This window comes from Amaranthus tricolor, chromosome 1 (assembly GCF_026212465.1).
Source record: "Amaranthus tricolor cultivar Red isolate AtriRed21 chromosome 1, ASM2621246v1, whole genome shotgun sequence".
NCBI classification, from domain to species: domain Eukaryota; kingdom Viridiplantae; phylum Streptophyta; class Magnoliopsida; order Caryophyllales; family Amaranthaceae; genus Amaranthus; species Amaranthus tricolor.
In genome coordinates this window covers 41,668,436-41,689,349 of record NC_080047.1, presented here as the reverse complement: position 1 = coordinate 41,689,349, position 20,914 = coordinate 41,668,436, and the positions used below count along the sequence as shown (strand labels likewise).

Genomic DNA, 20,914 nt, shown 5'->3' with positions numbered 1-20,914 from the left:
GGTAGCAGTGGAAATAGCATCGGGCCAATGAGTGGTAGGGACATGGGATTCAAGCATTATGGCACGGGTAATTTCTAGTAGGGTTCTGTTTTTCCGTTCAGCTACACCATTTTGTTGAGGTGTATTCGGACACGAAGTTTGGTGAATAATGCCTTTACTAGCAAGAAATTTGTGCATCTCAGTGTTAACATATTCACTGCCATTATCAGTTCTCAAGGTACGGAGTTGGGTTTGGAATTGGGTGCATATCATGCGATAAAAATCAACAAACACTTCAAACACCTCAGATTTGTGTTTAAGAAAGTAAATCCAGCTCATTCTAGTACAATCATCAATGAACACAACATAATAAAAAAAACCATGCATTCCACAAACAGGTGCGGGTCCCCAAACATCAGAATGAACAATCATAAATGGTAAACTGGATTTATTCAAACTATTAGGATATGAGTGTTTATGACTCTTTGCTAGAATACACGTCTCGCATTTAAAGTCCAAATTTGATCTAGCTAAAGTGGGAAAAAGTTTCTTAAGATACCCTAAAGATGGATGTCCAAGTCTACGATGCCAAGTCCACAGCTGTTTCTCCCGTGACCCATGAGCAAGAACTGCGTTGCCTTTTTGAACCGTCTCTTCCAAGTAGTACAGACCATCTTTTTCAATACCACGCCCAATAATCTTGCCTGTCTGAACATCCTGCACAACACAAGAACCAGATTTTATAAGCACAGTGCAATTGAGTTCCTTCGTAAGATGACTAACAGACAACAGTTTATGTGAGAGATTAGGAACAAAAAGACAATTATTCAATGTTAAATTTCCTGACACAGTAATAGTTCCAGCACCCATGACTTTAATTTCTTCCCCATTAGCAGTTTTAATGAGATTCTTTTTAGGTCGGGCATGGTTAAAAAAATCATTTTGATCATAAGACATTGTGTCCGTAGCTACGCAATCAAGAATCCATCCGTTAACAAGATTGTTTTTTTTCACACAAGGAAAAGAAAAACCGGGTGGAGGAGAGGGCGCCACGTCTCCCCTCCCTTTTGTTTTAAAATTCGTGTGACCTTCATTTGAAGGGTCACCTTCTGACTCATTTGAAGAGTCACTTTCCCATTTCTCCTGACTCTTCTTCTCCCTGTTACCTTCATCCTCCTTTGAGTATCTAGCCATGGCAGCCATGCTTTCGTCTGATTTGGTGCTTGAAACGACTGCTGCTCTTCCAAATCTTGGCTGATCGGAGAGTTGACCGGCCATTTTTGTCCCTTTCTTCCTCGTGTCTGGCCACCAATCCGGGTATCCAACAAGTTTGAAGCATTCACTTTTCGTGTGCCTCATTCCACCACAGTGGGTACATTGAAGATGGCTCCTGTCGTCATTTTTCCGGTAAGACTTTTCCGATCTCCCCCTAACAGCGAACACACCCCCTGAGCCCGATGAATCTACCTCTGATGAGGGTGTGGGAATTGAAATTGTGGTGGTGCTTGTGGATGTTTCGGATGGTGGTGGAGGTGGTTTATTGGTGTTTAACTGTGAGAACAGTTGCAATAACTGCCCCATTGTTACTGGCTGGTCTGGCATGATTATGGTGTCCTTCGACTCCATTCTGTTTTCTTTTTCAGGTGAGGTTTGTTTTTTCCGGTAAATGATGACGCCGCTTAGACGGTTTCTCCTCAGAAACGTCTTGGCTCTGATACCATGAATTCAGGAATAAACCAATTTTAGGGTACAAATATCTGTGTTTTACTACAGTTCTACCAATATACATTGTATTCTATATATACACAGGATGTTTCCTAAGTTAGGGAAATATTCAGAACATTTGTTTCCCTAAATATATAACTTATTATATGCAAAATATTCTAACATATTCTAGTATATTCTAACAGGTATGAAAAGTCCAACCTGCCAAGGTAGTGGTAGGTGGTGGATATAAGGCCTTACCCGCCCCATAACCATATTTGGGGATTTCAAAATCATTAATCATATTCATACCTTAAAACTGAAATTGAAGATTAGAGGCTGAGAGAATGAATATGCAGTAATGGACGGCAGCCGGTAGGCGGTAGGCGGTAGGCGATACAGACGGTGGGCGGCAGCAGGTAACTAATCGGCTCTCGCTTTGCCCAAAAATCCGGTCTTTCATGATCCAAGCAAACACATGGACACTATGAAAGTGAAAAATTTACCATTACGAAAACACAGATTGTGTCGTTAAATTGAGTTGACAGTTCAGATTGGAAGAACAATAACCCACCAGGAGACAAAGATAAATGAAGTTATTTTTTCAAACATAAATAAAACAATAACGGTTCAATTTCTGTGTAGCTGTGTGCCAAAATGCCAATAAAATGGCAAATTATTTTAATGTGCCCATTCTCTTAACAAATTTAATTAACGGTGTTAATTTTTAGTATTTTTTTTTGTATAGTAAAAGTATATATAATATAATTAATTAAATAATAAAATAACAAAAATGTGGTAGAGAGAGAAAAATATAGAGATAGAGGAAGATCATTATTTTCGCTGATGATGAATGTCTGAAAATTGATGCATTTCTGCGTAGTGTTGACGGTTTTCCAGCTTCGTTTTTCTGCTTCTTCAAGCATCAATTTTGAGGTATTCATTTTTTTTACAATTCCCCATTTTTTTAGACCTAAATTGAGTTAACCCACATGGATTTTTCTCAATTTAATGCAATTTTGTTGGTTAATTACAGTTATTTATGCAATTCAATCTGACGCAATGTTTTCTCAATTTGATGCAACCTTTGTTGGTTTATGTAATCTTATGTAATTTGATGTGACACAGTTGAGAAAATGGTTATTCAATAATGAAATGACCCATAATTCTTTTGAATGTAGGCTGGCTTCAGAGAAAAAGAGCTACCCAGTTTTGCTTTTGAGGGTTATTCTTTCCCATTTACATTTTGGAAGAATTACAAGGGCATAAAAAGATTTGTTCTTTTTTGATTTTGCTTTTGTTTTATGTAAATTGTAAATAAATTTTGTTGAGAATTTGTATAGAAGTATGAGTGTTGTTTCTGGGGTTATATCAAGGCAAGTTTTGCCAGCATGTGATAGTCTTTGTTTCTTCTGCCCTGCTCTGAGGACAAGGTCTAGGCAGCCTGTTAAGAGGTACAAGAAATTGATTGCTGATATCTTCCCCAAAACCCAGGTTAGATTGCATTTAATTATTTGTTGTTTTGATTCGTTTCATTATTTTTTTGTTGTTGTTTTGCTTTTGACTAATTTTGATTGTTTGTGTTTATTGTCATGAAATAAGTGGTTTTTTAAGTTGACAATGCCGAAGCCGTAATCCCAAACAAATGGAGGGTTTGCTGCCTTGCTGGTATATATGTTTAAGGGAAATGGTGTATTTTACTATTGTCATATGCCGGCAATGTGTTGGTGTCTGTTTTTTAGTATGAACTGTTTGGAATTTAGCCGGCCCCAATATTTTGTGATTAAGGATTTGGCATTGTTGTCGTCGTTGTTGTGAGTATGAATTGTTGGGAGTCCAGGATGAACTGATTGTTAGAACATTTGCTGATATATCGAACATTTGCTGTCATGTGTTCTCTGTTCTTTTTGAATCATGTCTCATATTATTTTAATTGCTTACCATACTTCTTTTCTTAGGATGAAGGACCAAATGAACGGATGATCGGAAAGCTTTGTGAATATGCCGCAAAAAATCCGCTTCGTGTACCGAAGGTGCTTTATCTTTTGAGATTGTACTTCCCCTTCCCTTCCTGTAATGCACCTGGCCTGTCTTGGAAGGCTGTGCATACTGCTACGTTTAGGTGTACATTATTAAGTACATAGCCAATATGATGGCTAGCTGTTTTTTGTTTGTTGTGTTTTACTTCTATTTTCTTCTTCTGCACCTCAAATTCAACCCCCCACTTAAAAAAATAAATAAATTTGATGTTCTTATCAATTTGTATGAGATTCAAAATACTATAGCATCGGTTTACATAGAGGTGTTCATTCGGTTCATCAAGTTGATTTCGGGTAGTTTCTGGTTGGTTCAAAATCGGGTCTTGTGTTCTCATTGGTTTTTACATCATTTTAAATTAAATTTAAAGTCGGGTCAAGTCGGGCTCGGTTACAAGGTCGGGTAAATATAGGGTCATCGCGTCTGTTTTGAACACCTCTAGGTTTACATTATTAAGTTTGAAGAAGTTCGGAGATTATTTGATCTTTTTTATGACCTGGATAGTTTTCCTTGCAATATGTTGCAAATATGAGCAGTTGTATGAGAAAATTTTTCCCTTTTCCTTGGAATATAATATTAATGTTTAAGTATTGCATGCTGCCTGGTTTTTTTATGCTGCTTATTCACTTTATACTGCATTCTGGTTGTTAGATCACCAACAATCTTGAGCAGAGGTGTTACAAAGAATTACGAAATCAGAATATCAATGCTGTGAAAGTTGTTATGTGTATCTACAGAAGATTATTGGTCTCTTGTAAAGATCAAATGTAAGTTACTTATTTTCTTTGGTTCAATATCGCGGGCCCTCCGCCCTACAACTTCTGGTGTTTCTGTAAGTATATGTTGATATCTACTTCATTTGAAGAGTGTTGCAAGAATCCAATACGGGGAGCATGGTAGTGTCTTGGCGGGTTTATTACTTTGCAGAAAAATAAGGGTCTCTTGCCTGATCGCTTTAAACCGTTGATGCACAGTTATAAAGAAGATTTAACAATGAATTCTAAGAATGCTTGTTATAGGCACATTCTTGTATAAAAGTCTTTTGGAATCTCCCCAAACCTGATCATAGTTTCCTATGAGCAGGATACACTGAGTACGATGATGACTATGATGATGCATTATAGACTTTTGAATAGTTTTTGGAAGTTTGTTTTGAGTTGGGTGACTCCATTTGATGACTATTGTAGGCTCTATAGACGAGTCCGATAACTCTTAGAATAATTTATTTTGTAAGCTCTTTGTTTTTTCCATTAAACCAAATAATACTGATATCTCTTTGGTCGTGGATGTTGGTCTGAACCAAATTGGAATCCCTTGTTTGACTTCTTTGGTTGTATTGTATAGTTATTATGTTATTTTCCTTGTTCCATACAAATTAAAAATTTACGAGATCCTATTCTGTAAATCATGAGTGGATATTTCTTATCTGATACTTCTCATGATCTCACATACAGATCTTCTGTCTTAAGCCAGGAACATTTCATCTTCAAAATATATATTTCATGTTCTAATAAGAACTTTGGTTAGTTAGCTCCATATCGAGAATTGTTGTAAATATCGACATTTGTTTTTAGATGGATGTTCTATGTAAATAATAATAACTCGGTTACTTAGCTCAATGTTCCTCTAATTCTACTTTGCAGGCCTTTGTTTGCGAGCAGTTTGCTAAGTATCATGCACATTTTGCTTGATCAAACGGGACAGGATGAGTTGCGTACTATAGGATGCCAGACTCTTTTTGTTTTTGTAAATAATCAGGTTTGCACCATAGTTAAGATTCATTTTGATTCTGGCTTTTTTTTTTTTTTTTTTTTTTTTTTTTTTTTTGTTGCATGTAAATTACCGGAGTTACCTAAAACTCACTATGCTCTACACCTATGTTACTTGGACTCGGGTACTAATGTCGGATATTGGTACGTGTCCAAGTGTCGGATACATCTAAATATTCAATATCTCCCCTAAAATGAAGTGTCCAATTGTCATACTAATGTCCGAGCATCAAAGATCGGACACGGGTACATGAAGCAAAATGAAGAGTCCGAGTAACATAGCTCTACACTCATAGTAATGTCATTATTGACTTATTGTTTCTTGTTTATTTGATTTCAGAAAGATGGGACTTATATCTTCAACTTAGAAGACTTTATGCCAAAAATTTGTCAGCTAGCACAAGAAGTTGGGGAGGATGAGAGGGGATTTCGTCTTCGAGCAGCTGGACTTCAGACTCTTTCGTCAATGGTGATTTTTCATGATTAATTAGTTTTTTTGTGCAATTTATGTCAAACGATAGCACAGTCGGTAGCCCTCTGCTCAAAAAGCTTTCCCCTAAAAGGCATATTATTGGGCCCTTTTGGTCCTCAGACTTTCAAGAGTACTTTCTAGGTCGGTGCTAAATTGTGTGCTTGCATTTTTCTGTTGCAGATTTGGTTCATGGGTGAACATTCCCATATGCTAGCTGAATTTGATAATGTAAGTAAATTGGAAAACTTTCTTTTCTTATGTACATATTTCAACTCTCAACTCTTTTCGGTGCTTAAAAGTTATCTCAGTTCAATGTTGTGCTATTTAGAGCAAGAATCTTTTTTGCACTACTGAAGACCATCTTATTCTTCCAATTGTGACTTACACATTCTTTAAGGATTGAGATGATTATTAGAAGTTTAAATATATTTGTGCAAAACCAGTTACGTATGGTATGCTATCTTGATATGGTTCCTCAATCAGTGTCGTTTTTGACATTTTATGGGCCCTAGGCAAACTGAACGAAATGGGCCCTCTTTATAGAATGTCGATTCTAAAATTTAACGGGTGTTTGGCAAAATAACAGAGAAAGACCGAATATGTTATAATTATCATTATAAATGTAGCTTAGGCGTGTCATATACTTCTTAAATGATAATTAAAAGAACTAATCATAAACTGTAAATGTTTTCAAGTGTACTACATTAACCAAAATTTCAGATATTGAGCCATTTCTAGCTCTGGGCCCTAAACGAATGCCTACCTTGCTTAGGGTCAAGAACGGCTCTGTCCTCATTTAGGATTCATCATTTATCAATGCTAGTAGTATTAGAAATATATAGTTTTTCTTTTTACAAATCAGTTTTTCGAAACAGGTTGTTTCAGTCGTCTTGGAAAACTATCCTGATCGTCAACAGAACACAGAGGACGATGACATGGGAAAGCAGGGATGGGTGCAAGAAGTGCAAAATGAAGCAGGTTATGACGCAGCTTCAAATGATATTTCAAGGATTCCTACTTGGTCAGGGGTCATAAATTACAAGGGAGAATTAAATGTGACAGAGTAAGTATTATGCATAAACTTCCTCACTATTTCCCGTCTTTTTGATGATTCGCGCTGTCGTTTTTGCTTCATATATATATAAATATGTTCTTTTGGCAGGGAAGTTGCCCAGAACCCTGGTTTTTGGTCCAGGGTTTGTCTATATAACATGGCTAAGCTGGGCAAGGAGGCGACTACCACAAGACGTGTTTTTGAAGCCTTGTTTCGTTATTTTGACAATGGAAGTCTGTGGTCTCCAAAATATGGGGTCGCTTGTCCCATCTTGAAAGATATGCAGGCAGTGATGGAAACATTCGGTAAATATCACTTGTCCCCTATCTATGTTACTCGGACTCTTCATTTTGCATCACATACCCGTGTCCGATCCTTGACCCTCGGACATTAGTATGACACTTGGACACTACATTTTAGATGTAAAATTGAATATTAAGATGTATGTGACCCTTAAACATGTACCACAGTACCAGTACCCAACATCAGTGCCCGAGTCCAAGTACATAGTCTCCTATTCCCCTTCCTTTCTGCAAATTATCTCGAGACGATAGTTATATTAAGCTTTTTCTATGGAACTCTATTCACAGGTCATAGCTCCCACTTCTTGTTGTCGATACTGGTCAAGCATTTGGATCATAAAAATGTACTTAAACAACCTGATATGCAGTTAGACATTATTGAAGTAACCACAATCCTGGCTGAGCAAGCAGAAGTCGATCCTTCGGTTGCTTTGCTTGGTGCTATAAGCGATATTATGAGACATCTCCGCAAAAGCATACACAGCTCACTTGATGATTCCAACCTTGGTTCTGAAGTTATCAAATATAACAGAAGATTTAAAGAATTAGTGGATGAGTGCCTCGTGCAGATAACCCAAAAAGTATAATTACCTTGTATTTATTTTTTTTAGAAAAAATTGTTCTGAATAACCATTTTTTGCTAATAATTACACCTTTTGAAAAATTTTAAATAATGCAACTTTTGCATACATTTTGTTGCGAATGGACCTTTGTTGCAAAGAACCGGTTTCAACCGGCTGGTTTCAACCGGTTCTTTGCAACAAAGGTCCAATCGCAACAAAATGTATTCAAAGGTTGGATTATCTAAAAATTTTCAAAAGGTGGGATTATTAGCTAAGAATGGGCAAAAGGTCGGATTATTCAGAACAATTTTTCTTTTTTCTAATCAAAGAGAATTTCGTAAAGAGAATTGTCATATGACATTCTGATTTTTAATTGAAGAATTTTGAAGTGTCGACCGTTGTATACAGGCTGGAGACGCAGGTCCAATACTTGATATTATGGCTGTTATGCTGGAAAACATTTCAAATGCTACAGTTATTGCGAGGACTACAACTCAAGCAGTGTTCCGGACTGCACAAGCTATTGCTCCCTTACCGAATGTGTCATATCAGAACAAGGCAAGAAAAACTGCAAATTTTTAGACTTTTTTTTTCATTGGTTTATCCAATTGTTTTATGAATCTTTAATCTTTCTATTTGATCTTCTGCAGGCATTTCCAGAAGCTTTGTTTCATCAGTTGCTACCGGCAATGGTCCACAGAGATCATGAAACTAGAGTTGTGGCTCACCGTATATTCTCCGTTGTTCTTGTGCCATCTTCGGTAGCTCCTCGTCAAATTTCAGCTCTGCCGATGTCCGGAAAGGCTGCTCATATTCCGAGGTCTCTTTCTAGAACTGTCTCGGTTTTTTCTTCCTCTGCTGCCTTGTTCGAGAAGTTACGCAAGGACAAATCAGGTAGAAAAGCGAACATTTCTCTTGATGCCGGAAACAATAATGACGGGGTGCTCAATCGGTTAAAGTCAGCCTATAGCCGAGCACCTAGTCTCCGGAACCCAGTGCATGTAGTACCAGCCGAGGGAAATTCTCTGGGAAACTTGAACAAAGAAGTGGTAGGTTAAATCTAGTTTCCTTTATTTCCGCCTTTTTCTTGTCTTATTTGAAAAATGAAGATTGAATGTTTTAGGTTAATTTGTATATGCTAATCGTTTCTACTATACAAAAACAGGCAGGAAGTTCGCTCAGGCTGAGTAGCCGTCAGATCATTCTTGTTTTATCATCAATTTGGGCTCAATCAATCTCTCCCGAAAATACACCTGAGAATTATGAGGCAATTGCTCATACATACAGCCTGGTTTTGCTGTTTTCTCGTGCAAAGGTGATTTTCTTCAGAATTTTGGCACATTTTCTTCTTGCACACGATTTCTAGAAAGCAAATGCTAAACTAACCGTGTTCAGAGAAGAGAAGCAGCCATCCTATAGTTGTAATTTGTACTATTTCATCTTTCATCATCATCACACCCAGTGTATCCCGCTCATAGAAAACTATGATCAGAGGGAAGAAAGACGGCAGCTCATACCCATAAAGGAGAATGCGGTCAAAGAGTCCCTTGGCTCAAGAAAGATCTTTAAAGAGAGTGCAACCTGCAACTACCTGGAAGCCTGCAACTTACAACACACGTTGACCATTACAATGATTAAAAATAAAAATAAAATACATATAAATAAATAAAAGTAAAAACAAAAGTATAAATAAGAAGGCAGTAAGATAAAAATGAGTAAAAGAGCAATATGTAAAAGGCAAGGAATATACAACGAATATTTCATCTTTGATTCCTTTAAAAAAAGGTTTTTATATGCTGATCTAAAATTCAAGCTTTTTGTCTGGTTTGCCTGTTTTTTGTGATACCCAGCTATTGTTTTTTTTTTGAAAATGCTTCACATGTGAGTCAAGATCCCACATCGATAAATAGTGGGTAGTTGACTTGCATATATATAGGGTGAGCTAATCCTCCTACTACTATATGGTTTTGAGAAACAATGAACCTCACCAAGTGCATGTGTAAGTCAACGCACTTGACCCGTGGGTTTGTGGGCTCAAGCCCACGGGTATCCCATGTTCACACGAGTGGGCCATGGTGAAATTATGTGACGAATTGTCACGGCCTAATATTTTTAACATTATCTCGATAATGCTTTAGATTGCTGTTTGGTCATGTTTTTAAAAATATTACTTCTATTCTTTTTTGTTTTTTGTTTGTAGAGTTCTAGCCAAGAGGCACTTGTTCGGAGCTTTCGGCTTTCGTTTTCCTTACGTGGCATTTCCTTAGCAGAAGGAGGTATTCCTTTATTCCTTGACGTTTTTTAGAGCTTGATAATTTTTTGAATTTACTTTTCCATAATTTGAAAATTATGTGTAATATAAGCATGCTTGTTAAGTATATTCTATTTGATAGTAGGTCGAGGATCAACATTCTATTCCATTACCCATCAGTCCAACCTCATTAAGTCGGGTATGAAGGATTTGGATGTACACTACCTTACGCTTGTTAGTGATAACAAGGAGTTTGTTTCCAGTTGACTTGACCCTTGGAAGCAAACATCATCAGCAACTTCACATTACCATTAATCGAAAATGCACATAATTTAATTTGCTATTTTATTTTAAGTACAATCTGTTATAATTTGAAACCAATGAACTATAAATCTTTGGCTCCATTGGATTAAGGATTAAAGTTCGAGGACGAAGATCATCTGGTAATTTATGTTTGATGTGTTTCTTCATGCGCTTTGATGCAAGAGTTTTTTTCTTAGTTTAGGATAGGACTTGGTTTCTTTTGATGATTTTTCTTGGTGCTTCCCTATTCAACTTTCAACTTTATCTACTATAATACGGGTATGAGAAAAGCGAGAAGTCGGGAATATGGAGCAAAGTCTCGTGCACATCTCAAATTCTTTATTTATGCTGCAGGTCCCCTTCCACCATCACGCTGCCGATCACTCTTCACCTTGGCAACAGCAATGATCATCTTTTCCGCAAAAGCTTACGAGATCCATTCTCTTGTCTCTTGTGCCAAGGCAACGCTTAACAATAAATTGGTATATATCATAATATCATCGTAGTTTAATTATGTCGCCATATCGTTGAAATTTGTGTTCAAGAGTGCGATTTCAAATTTTCCATCACTTGTTTCATTTTACCCAGTATATGTGTTTAAAGAAGGAGTTTGATGTGATTTTTTTTCGGTTTTCAGTTCGATCCATTTTTATGTTTGGTTGGAGATAGCAAATTGCAGGCTGTTAATAAAAACGCTTCAATACAATTCGGGTCCAAAGAGGATGATAATTCTGCTTCAAGATATCTATCAGAAATTACAATCACCGAAGACCAAACCAGGGAATCCTTTGCTTCCGAAATTCTGAAAAGTCTCGTAAAGATGAAGGATGTAAGGGCTTCGTATATATATTTTTAAAATAATTTTAGCCAAGTGATAAGAGATAATCGGAGCCTTTCTGCTTATGCTCGCTACCTAATTATGACTTGTGAATTTTTTAATCAGGCTGAAATGTGCACCGTAAAGGAGCAATTGCTTAGTGAATTTTTGCCGGACGATGTGTGTCCTCTTGGCGCCCAGATGTTTGAGAATCCTTCTAAAATATACGAACTAGATTCTCGGCAAAGTGTATGCCAAGATGAAGTAATGACTCCGCACGGCTGATTTATACGTATTTACTGGCTAACCATTTTGATGACCAATTTGATTTTGTGTTTTCTTTTTCAGACTATTCCGTTCTTTAACATTGATGACGATTCAATGATGGATAATAAGCCTAAGCCGGAGTTACTACTGACGGCAGAGAATGCCACTTTCTTGAGTGTCAACCAACTTCTAGAATCAGTAAGTACTATTTTTTTTTAAAGTTTATCAATGTCAAAGTCCTCGCGTATTAAATCGAATTTGAAATTCAATTGGAAAGAAAGTTTTGCCTTCCATACGTTCACGCAGCAAGATCAGGGTGGTAGAGTTTAATGTTAGGCCTATAACGGAAGTTCAAATGTGGTAACGGTTGTGATCGTGTAACGGACACAACGATGCGGTAATGGGAGCAATGCTGTTATCGTAATGCCAAATATCAGCGCAATGCTGTTATCGTAATGCCAAATATTAGCCGGAAGTAAGAGAATCGAAACGGCCCAAAAACGCGTTTTTTACACCTTTACCACGCGGGAAATATTGGTTTTGTTTTTGAAAACCCTGACAACGCGTAAAATGCAGCCTTTTTTACACCTTTATTATGTGGGAAATATCGGCAATGGGAGCAATGTGGTTATTGTAACGCATTGGTCGAAAGTACGAGAATCGAAACGGCCCAAAAACGCGTTTTTTACACCTTTACCACGCGGGAAATATGAGTTCAGTATGCTTACGATGCAGCCTTTTTTTGTAATATGGTTTACGTATACGAGTAACATTTCCCTTCTTTTCATGCAGGTCGTGGACACAGCTCAACAAGTGGGAAGATACTCAGTTTCAACCGCCCCTGATTTGCCTTACAAGGAAATGGCCAGTCACTGTGAAGCTCTTTTGATGGGTAAGCAGCAGAAGATGTCGAATTTAATGACAGCACAACGGCAAGATTACCTAATCAGCTTATGCGTAGAAAAAGATGAGCTTGAACAGAAAAGGCCCGCACCTCAGTCACTGGTAAAAATACGATATTTTGACTTCAAACTATTTCGCAATTTTCCGCAGAAGAGCTTCTTAAGAAACTAAACGATTTTGTGTTCTGAACAAAAGTTAAAACTTTGATGCAGGCCGGAAATCCTTTCCTCGATGAAAACTTAGTAATTCCCCTATGCAAGACATTGCCGCCATTTAGTCCTCTACCCATGCTATGTGCCACCGAATACCAGCAACAACCACATTACTTCAAGCTTCCGACTTCATGCCCTTACGACAACTTCTTAAAAGCTGCCGGTTGTTGATCATTAATTAGTACGGCATGTTTGAAAATATTGTAGAGAAGCCGTATATATTTATATATTTATACATACATATTATCTGTAAGTGGTATTGACATCTTGGTCTGTCGCGTATTAGGCAGGCGTTCTGCAAGCAAAGTAGCTTGATTATTTATCGGCTACTCCTGATGCCAGCTTGAATAGTTGATCCGAGATTCCAAAAATTGATTTAATTCATTTTTTCTGGGTTGTCCAATTTGTTCTTCAGGAAATAATGCATATAGGCTGTATCTTCTGGGTTTTCTAAGTCAGTGTAGATTATACAGTACAGATTGAGTTTCCATTTGTAATGAAGGAAATTTTTTGTCAATTTTTGTCCCCAAATTCTTTTTGTGTATTAATTCGAGAAATGTAATTGTGTACATTTGCTGAGTATAGATGAAAAAAATTTTGTTTAGTGGCCCTTGCAGACATTTCTATAGTCAGTTTCATCTTTTCGTTTAATGGAAATTGTCAAGAATTCAACAAAAAATGCTATGGCAGTTAGATAATGCATAAACTGGATGCTATCATGTGGAAAAATCTTCTAAAACTGCTACCACTAGCTTGTCATCAAAGTTCGATGCTACCATGTGTAATTTTCCTTTTTTTTTGAAAGTAATGTTTAGGTAGGGTTGGCTCCAGTCACCTACCAGGGCCATGGCATGCCTTCGGGATCAGGCGACCAATGGTCTACTACAGTTCACTGTATCCATTTTAACCTGGTCAGGGATGAGGGATGTGGGTTTGTTTGGGAACTGGGGTATTAATTGGTTATGAAAAGAAAATTTTAAAAAATTATGTAAAATATGACCGTTAGATTTTAAATTCTTGTTATTTACATGGAAAATAATACACTAACTAATTTATATGGGGTATACTGTGATCGATCAGTTAACCTTTGAACATAACAATATATATATATATATATATATATATATATATATATATATATATATATATTTTCAAAATAATTTTCAAACCTCAATATGTCAGTTTAATGTTCATGCATACAAAAAAAAAATTATAAAAAATATATGATTTTCTATTTTTAACACCCCCCTTAATTCTTAAACTTGATTTCCTCACTACACCTAATAAGTTCTGCATCATATTAAAAGTCTGAACTTGATCAATCTGATTGTTTGTGTCATTGTGTTTGCTTGGATCACGAAAGACTGGATTTTTGGGCAAAGCGAGAGCCGACTTGTTATCAGTCATGATTTGAGTGGGTTGCATTTGCGGTAGTTGGAGCTCCTTCAATAACCACCTGCACCTGCTGCGCCTGTCGTCCTTTGCAGCATATTCATTCTCTCAGCCTCTAATCTTCAATTTCAGTTTTAAGGTATGATTATGATTAATTATTTTGAATTTTCAGGTGAAATCACATTTGCACTGCTCTAATTATTATAAATGAAGAAACTGACCACCTGTGTTATCACAACTTACATTGCATACTGCTTAGGCTAATGAGTAATACCCAAAAGAAAATAACTAAAAGAGCACATTGGAAAGAATGCTAAACTTGTTCATTACAACATAAATATAAATATTAGTGATAAACTTAGCTAGCTTAAACAACTTCAATGAAGGGGATGTGTTGAATTTTTGGCCAGTCAGCACCGCTTGGCTTCTGACACCTAACCCGCAATTCATCCGAGTTATAATATAATGAAAGTCGTTCTAAAGAGGCGAGCTGGCACATTTCTTGTGGTACCGATTTCAGTTTTCCGCAATTCTCAACATGTAGAGATTGGAGAGACGTGAAACAACCTATCCAAGCCGGTAGTTCTTCCAAATTGTTGCAAAATTTGATTTCCAGAGAATGGAGGGAAGTCAACCAATGCATCCCTCTCGGCAGCCTCACCAGCTTTGGTAAGCTTACTAATGTTAAGGAACGGAGTGTGGGAGCAAGGAATATCCATGGCATATCAAAGCTAGTGATGACTGAGTCATAATTATCTTCCTCCCTCATCACTGCCTTTGCACTTTTGTGTTCCTTGCTGTCGCTATAACAATCACCATCTTCCTCCCACTCCAACTTTAAGGTTGCAGTGTATTCAATTATTAGAGTCTCTAAGGCAGTAAGATGCCTCCACATTTCTTCTAATGCTGATAGACTCCTCAGTTCCTTGCATTTAAATATTGTAAGAGATAGAAGGGAGGACACGCGGCCACTCTGAAACAACTCTGACAATTCCACTGGTTTTAATCTCTTTATCTCGTTCCAATGACTGATATCCAAGTGAGAAAGATGCTCAAAGATATCTGTGGGCAGAGAGTTAATAATATATTCCACATTTACACTATTTATCTCCACCCTATAATCTTTTGAAATTTTATATCGTCGGCTATATGTTAGGGATTTCCGAAATGCCAGAGAGTCAATGGCACAAATGTGAAATGATCCTCCTTGAGGACAAAGAGGAAGACTAGCTAGCTGGTTACAATAATATATTTGTAGACTTTTAAGCTGAGGAAACACACGAATTTGAGTGTGATAACCCCCATCCCTTCAAATCTCGTAAGTTCTCGAGCTGAAGGATTTGGAGGGATGGATAGAATACCAACTTCTCATGTGCTTCTCCTGGTGGTGAACCCCCTAACTCCGTAGGACCCATGTCTCCGTTTTTGTTACTCTCTATGTACTCTAAACCCGAAACATGCTCAAGGAGAAGAACTCTTAATTTGGGTAATTGACTCATCGATGGAAATAACTCAAACACGCCACATTCATAAAGATGTATTTGAACGAGTTCTGGCAGACAAGACTTGGGATTCTTTGACAAGGCACCCCTCCCCCACCAACTTGGCAACCTTACTCCAGGACAACCAGCCAAATAAACCTTCCGAAGATTATGGTTGGGTTGCAGGCCATCCAAGAATGCTTGTGCCTTGTAATCCTCTAGATTATATCCGAACTGCATAACGATCTCCTTGAGTTGTTCCAATTCTGATAAATATCCCCCTTTTCTAACTTTTGCTATATCACACGTCCAATCACTGTGTATGTTGAATAGCAAGGTCCCTGTGAGAGATTTTAGACATTTTAAGTCTTCAAGTGCCTTAGTACCATCATATGCAGGGTTACCTAATACGAAATATGTCAACTTATGTAAATATGTCATGCTCCTCATCCCTGGAGGCATGTATCTCAACTTGTAACAACCATATAAATCAAGAACCCTCAGGTTTACTAATTTCCCCAATTCATCTGGCAATTTTTCAAGAGCAGAACAATGACGTAACTTCAATGTTTGCAAATTAAAAAGGTTTGTAATGGATGAAGGAAGCAAGCGAAAAGGATTATCAGAGAGATCAAGATATCTTAGATGTATCAATTCACAGATCATATTTGGCACATTTTGAATACCATTTTCAGGCCAGGATAGTACCCTCAAACTTTCCACCTTTGGAATCTCAATTTTACTACGAACACCATACATTTGACGAGGCTTTCTTAGCAGTGTACGCATCCTTTTCATCTGCACAGGAAACATGATAGCGTCTTCACTCTCTAAAAATACATGGTAAACTTCTGCATTCAAATTGCTTGTGTTGTTTGTAACCAACATCATTTCAGTTGCTACTACACTTTTAGCAACATCATGAATCAGATCATGCATTTTGCATGATATAATTTCACCGTCATCAACACATTTTATATCTTGGAAGAAGCACCTATGAAGTAAATTCATGAAATATTTCTCGCCCACCTCTTCAAGACTCTGTCCATTTGACTGAATGAAGCCCTGTGCCATCCAAAGTAGAATCAAATCCTCTTTGATAATCTCATAATCCTTGGGAAAGATCGCACAGTAACTAAAGCAACGTTTCTGTTGGAATGGAAGATCATAATAACTAATCTTCAACACAGGCACTATACCTTCATTACTCTCATCATTTGCCAAGTCGATGTTTCCCATATGCATCCATTTGTTTTTACCTTGATCTCGAAGAGAACTTCCAATGACTCTTATGGCAAGTGGAACATTTGCACATTTTTTGAGAATTTTTCTCCATGTAGTGCCTCCATTTCCTGCCTTGACAAAAGGGTCATTCTCTCAAACAATTTCCACGACTCTGCCTCTGAAAGGCCTTTCAATTCATGTTTCTGGCCACCTACAGTATTTGACACAACTTGAGAGCGTGTACTGATTAAAATTTTGCTAGCCCTTCTTCCTCCAATTAATGGTGTTATTAGCCTACCCCACTTAGTAGTAACATCATCCCATAGGTCATCCAAAACAAGGAGATACTTCTTCCCATCAAGCTGTTGCTGAATTCTTGTCTGGAGCTGGTCCATGTTCATATCATGTACTTTAGGCTGATTGGTTGCAACTGCTAGTATTTCAACAAGAAGTGCTTTGACATCAAAATCATTAGACACACAAACCCACATCTTGAGCTCAAACTCCCTCGTAATCCTCTCATCATTGTAAACAAGTTGGACAAGGGTTGTTTTTCCCAAGCCTCCAATCCCAACTATGCAGACACAAGATACTCTCTCCTCAACGGGTGGGCACATTAACATATCAATCACTACACGTTTATCATCATCCCTCCCAATAATCAAATCTTCCTCGTTCAACAAAGACCTTGTTGTGGCACTATAGACCCAAACAGACGGTGATCTTTTGCTATATCATATAATGACTCCCTAATCTTTCTAATCCCACGAGACTTAGTAAATGCATATTTGAGTTGGTTAAAACGAGAAAAGAAAATAGTCACCTCTTTATAGACGACATTATCAGACATGAATTTCTTGCGTTGGACAAGAGTAGCGATCTCATCCAACAGGTCATCAACTTCGTACAGAACCTCGTTAAGCCGTTTAAGAATGCCCTGTTGAGTATTATTGAGTTGAAGTTGCTGTTGTTCAGCATCAAGCAGTACATTTTTTATGGTGGAGATGGTTTTTTCAAGTTTCTTAAGCTGGGTTTTGTAACCCCATACAGATTGAACTTCCCTCCAAAGTGGAGTAGAAGAGTTGAGGAGTTGGAGAAGAGTTTGTACCAGAGTAAGAGCTACTGAAAAATCCATGTTGCTATGCTTTGTTGTTTTTTTTTTTTTTTTTTCTCTTGAAGAGGACAGAAACGGAAAAAGATTGGAGAAGTTCCAAGGAACCAAGAAGTTTAGTGCTTAGAAAATGTGGTATAATATAAATAAAATTTCAAGATTTAAAGGACAATATTTGATAAAATTAAGGCAAATTGTTTAGTGGACTTTAGCATAAATTGTGGTAGCATACACTTCCACCAGTAATCAAAGAAAACTTGATAAGTAGCAGGGAGCTTTCATGCATATGACAACACTATTGAGGATATGTGCACTCCGCGGTATACATCAGATATTTGGTGACGGTTTCATTATCACATTTTCAGCAGTTTCATTATCTTTGGTGACGGTTTTGTGACGGTTTTTACTAATTCTACGGTTACCATCATGTATTATATAGATATTGGTTGGAGTTAATGAAAGGACAACACAGATTATTCCCGTATTATAGTTTTCTCATGGTATCGGAGCCACGTTAAACACTAATTTTTTTTTTCTCAAGGATTTTTTCAGTAAAATGGTGGACGGTGAAACACCATCACCGCCGCCACCTAAGTTTGATTCCACCTCTTGGATCATTGACACCGGCGCTACACATTATGTTACAGGAGATATTTCTTGGTTGTTCGACACTGAGAGTTTTAATTGTCCTGTTAGATTGTCCAATGGTGACATTGTTAATGCTTCTTTAATTGGCTCTGTTCGCTTGTCGGATAAACTCACTCTCACAGGCGTTTTATTTGTTCCTAATTTGCGTTGCAATTTGCTTTCTATTTCACAGCTTAATGACAATCTTAATTGTACTGTTCAATTTACTCAACACATTTGTGTCATACAGGACCCAACGAAGGAGCTGATTGGGACGGGAACTAGGAGAGACGGATTATACTATTTTAGCAATACGGAATTGGTTCCTCAAGTGGGTGCGATTGAAGCTTCGTCCCTGGATTTATGGCATCGTCGTTTGGGTCATCCTTCCGAGAAAGTAGTAAAGTTGCTTCCTCAACTTCGTAATAATAGAGATGTTTTAGATAAGGGGTGTGAAGTATGTATGCGTGCTAAACACTCTAGAGTTCGTTTTCCTTTGAGTACTAATAAGGCTTCTAGAATTTTTGAAAAAGTGCATTGTGATTTGTGGGGGCCGTATAGACATGTTTCTTCTTGTAAGGCTCGTTATTTTCTGACAATTGTTGATGATTATTCTAGAGCAGTTTGGATTTATTTACTTCTTGATAAAATGGAGGTCTTTAAAATGTTTATGATGTTTGTTGCAATGGTTGATCGTCAGTTTAATCAAAAAATTAAAATCGTGCAAAGTGATAATGGTAATGAATTTAATTGTTTGTTTGAGTTTTTCAATGCGACTGGAATAATTTTTCAACATTCTTGTGTGGGTACGCCTCAACAAAATGGGAGAGTGGAACGTAAACACAAACATATTTTATCTGTTGCCCGAGCTTTGAGATTTCAGGCCAAATTACCTATTTACTTTTGGGGGGAGTGTGTCCTTGCCGCTGCTCATTTGATTAATCGCACACCAACTCCACTTTTACACAATAAAACATCATTTGAAATCCTCTTTAACAAACCCCCCTCCTTTGATGCCATACATACTTTTGGATATTTGTGTTTTGCGCATAATCAGCAAACTCATGGCGATAAATTTGCTAGCCGTAGTAGAAAGTGTGTGTTTAGTTTTCTCAAACACGGTTATAAATTACAATTTTTTTTTGAAAGAAAGAAAGAATAACAACTAATCAATTATGGACTTCGTCTTTTTCTAGAAATCATATAGACAAACAAATTGTTCAGTCTGGTCTACTACTTTGTTTTTTATTAGCGACTATTGCATTTAACCTCTTTATTTGAACATTATAAAAATTAATATCATAAAATTTTTAGTGGTGCATACGGTTCGATTTAACTAAAAATTTTGGTCTGGAAAAATTTCAGACCTTATCAGACTTGATCAGACTGTTCTACAACGGTCTGATCTAGTCTAATCTACGATTTTGGGTTTCTAAATTAATTTATACTCCCTTCAATTCAGCACTAATATCCCATTTACTTTATGTACTCTATTCAATGCACTTATTCATTCTTTAATATCTCTAATTATGCATTATTAAAAATTATGGAAAATTGATATAAATAATCCTTGCATTGAGACGACTCAAACAAGATCCCACATGACTATGGTTTAACTTGTAGATTAATAATAAAATACAAATTAAGAGTAAAAGACGAATAGTGTCCAAAAAGCAAATGGAACGTTAGTGCTGAATTGGAGGGAGTATTTCTTTATGCAAATATTTAGCACCTGCACTCACCAAATATAACAATTTGTAATTAGTTTATTAAATCAACATAATTCAAGTATATATTTACCTAAAAAAACTACTTATCGAAATATTTATGTATTGACCTATTTTTAAAAATAAAAAATTACGGTTTTCAATTATTGTATAGTTTGCGGTCTGGTCTTGTCTGAAAAAATAAAAAAACGGGATCAGACCGAAAATCATAATTATATTCTAAAAGAACCGGACCAGACCATTTATGCTGGAGATTAAACCAAATACTAAAACTATAATTTGGTCTAACTTGATTTACAGTTTAAACCAAATTTTATTGAGTCCTAAACTTTATACAATGAACTAAACAACAGCTCATTTCAGTACCTTTTTTTCTTATACAAGGGGGCTAACCGGTTATGGTAAATTGGTAACGTAAACTTGCAAGAGTTTTGATGATATGAAAATACGATGATTCAATTCGATATCTATTTCGTCTTGTAGGATATTCTTGAAATTGAAGTTCGAATCGGATATTCGATTCTAAAATTCAAATTTCGGATACGGATTTACATATCAAATTTGTGAGATTTGGATATTCGAACATTTGACATTTTTTAAATAGTCAAATATTCAACATTATTTCAAATAGTCAGTTATCAAATATACAAAATTAAGTTATTAAAAATTGATATAATACAAGTTAATGAAAATTCAAGATTGAATATGACAATATTTGG

At 36.7% G+C, this 20,914-nt stretch overlaps 2 protein-coding genes across 3 annotated transcripts; one reads left to right on the top strand and one right to left on the bottom strand.

The window, feature by feature from the left end:
* Positions 1-1,963: 1,963 nt before the first annotated feature.
* LOC130818930 (protein SEMI-ROLLED LEAF 2-like) lies at positions 1,964-13,248 on the top strand. 2 transcript variants are annotated; one of them, XM_057685219.1, is made up of 20 exons: positions 1,964-2,102; positions 2,865-3,177; positions 3,642-3,716; positions 4,372-4,487; positions 5,364-5,478; positions 5,830-5,958; positions 6,142-6,189; positions 6,837-7,024; positions 7,124-7,320; positions 7,606-7,898; positions 8,289-8,438; positions 8,531-8,929; positions 9,046-9,195; positions 10,081-10,156; positions 10,789-10,916; positions 11,072-11,263; positions 11,378-11,515; positions 11,600-11,716; positions 12,311-12,523; positions 12,634-13,247. In XM_057685219.1, exons 2-20 carry the CDS (start codon positions 3,031-3,033, stop codon positions 12,802-12,804), a joined length of 3,042 nt encoding a protein of 1,013 aa, XP_057541202.1. In that variant the 5' UTR covers positions 1,964-2,102; positions 2,865-3,030; the 3' UTR covers positions 12,805-13,247. The 2 variants fall into 2 exon arrangements, with proteins under 2 accessions (XP_057541202.1, XP_057541194.1); XM_057685211.1 differs by lacking the exon at positions 1,964-2,102 and adding an exon at positions 2,459-2,619 and having other exon boundaries at positions 12,634-13,248.
* A 1,144-nt stretch (positions 13,249-14,392) lies between these two features.
* LOC130810865 (putative disease resistance protein RGA4) lies at positions 14,393-16,745 on the bottom strand. Its single transcript, XM_057676989.1, has 2 exons — positions 15,387-16,745; positions 14,393-15,292 (listed from the first exon to the last, which is right to left on the bottom strand). Exons 1-2 carry the CDS (start codon positions 16,743-16,745, stop codon positions 14,393-14,395), a joined length of 2,259 nt encoding a protein of 752 aa, XP_057532972.1.
* Between the last annotated feature and the right edge of the window lie 4,169 nt (positions 16,746-20,914).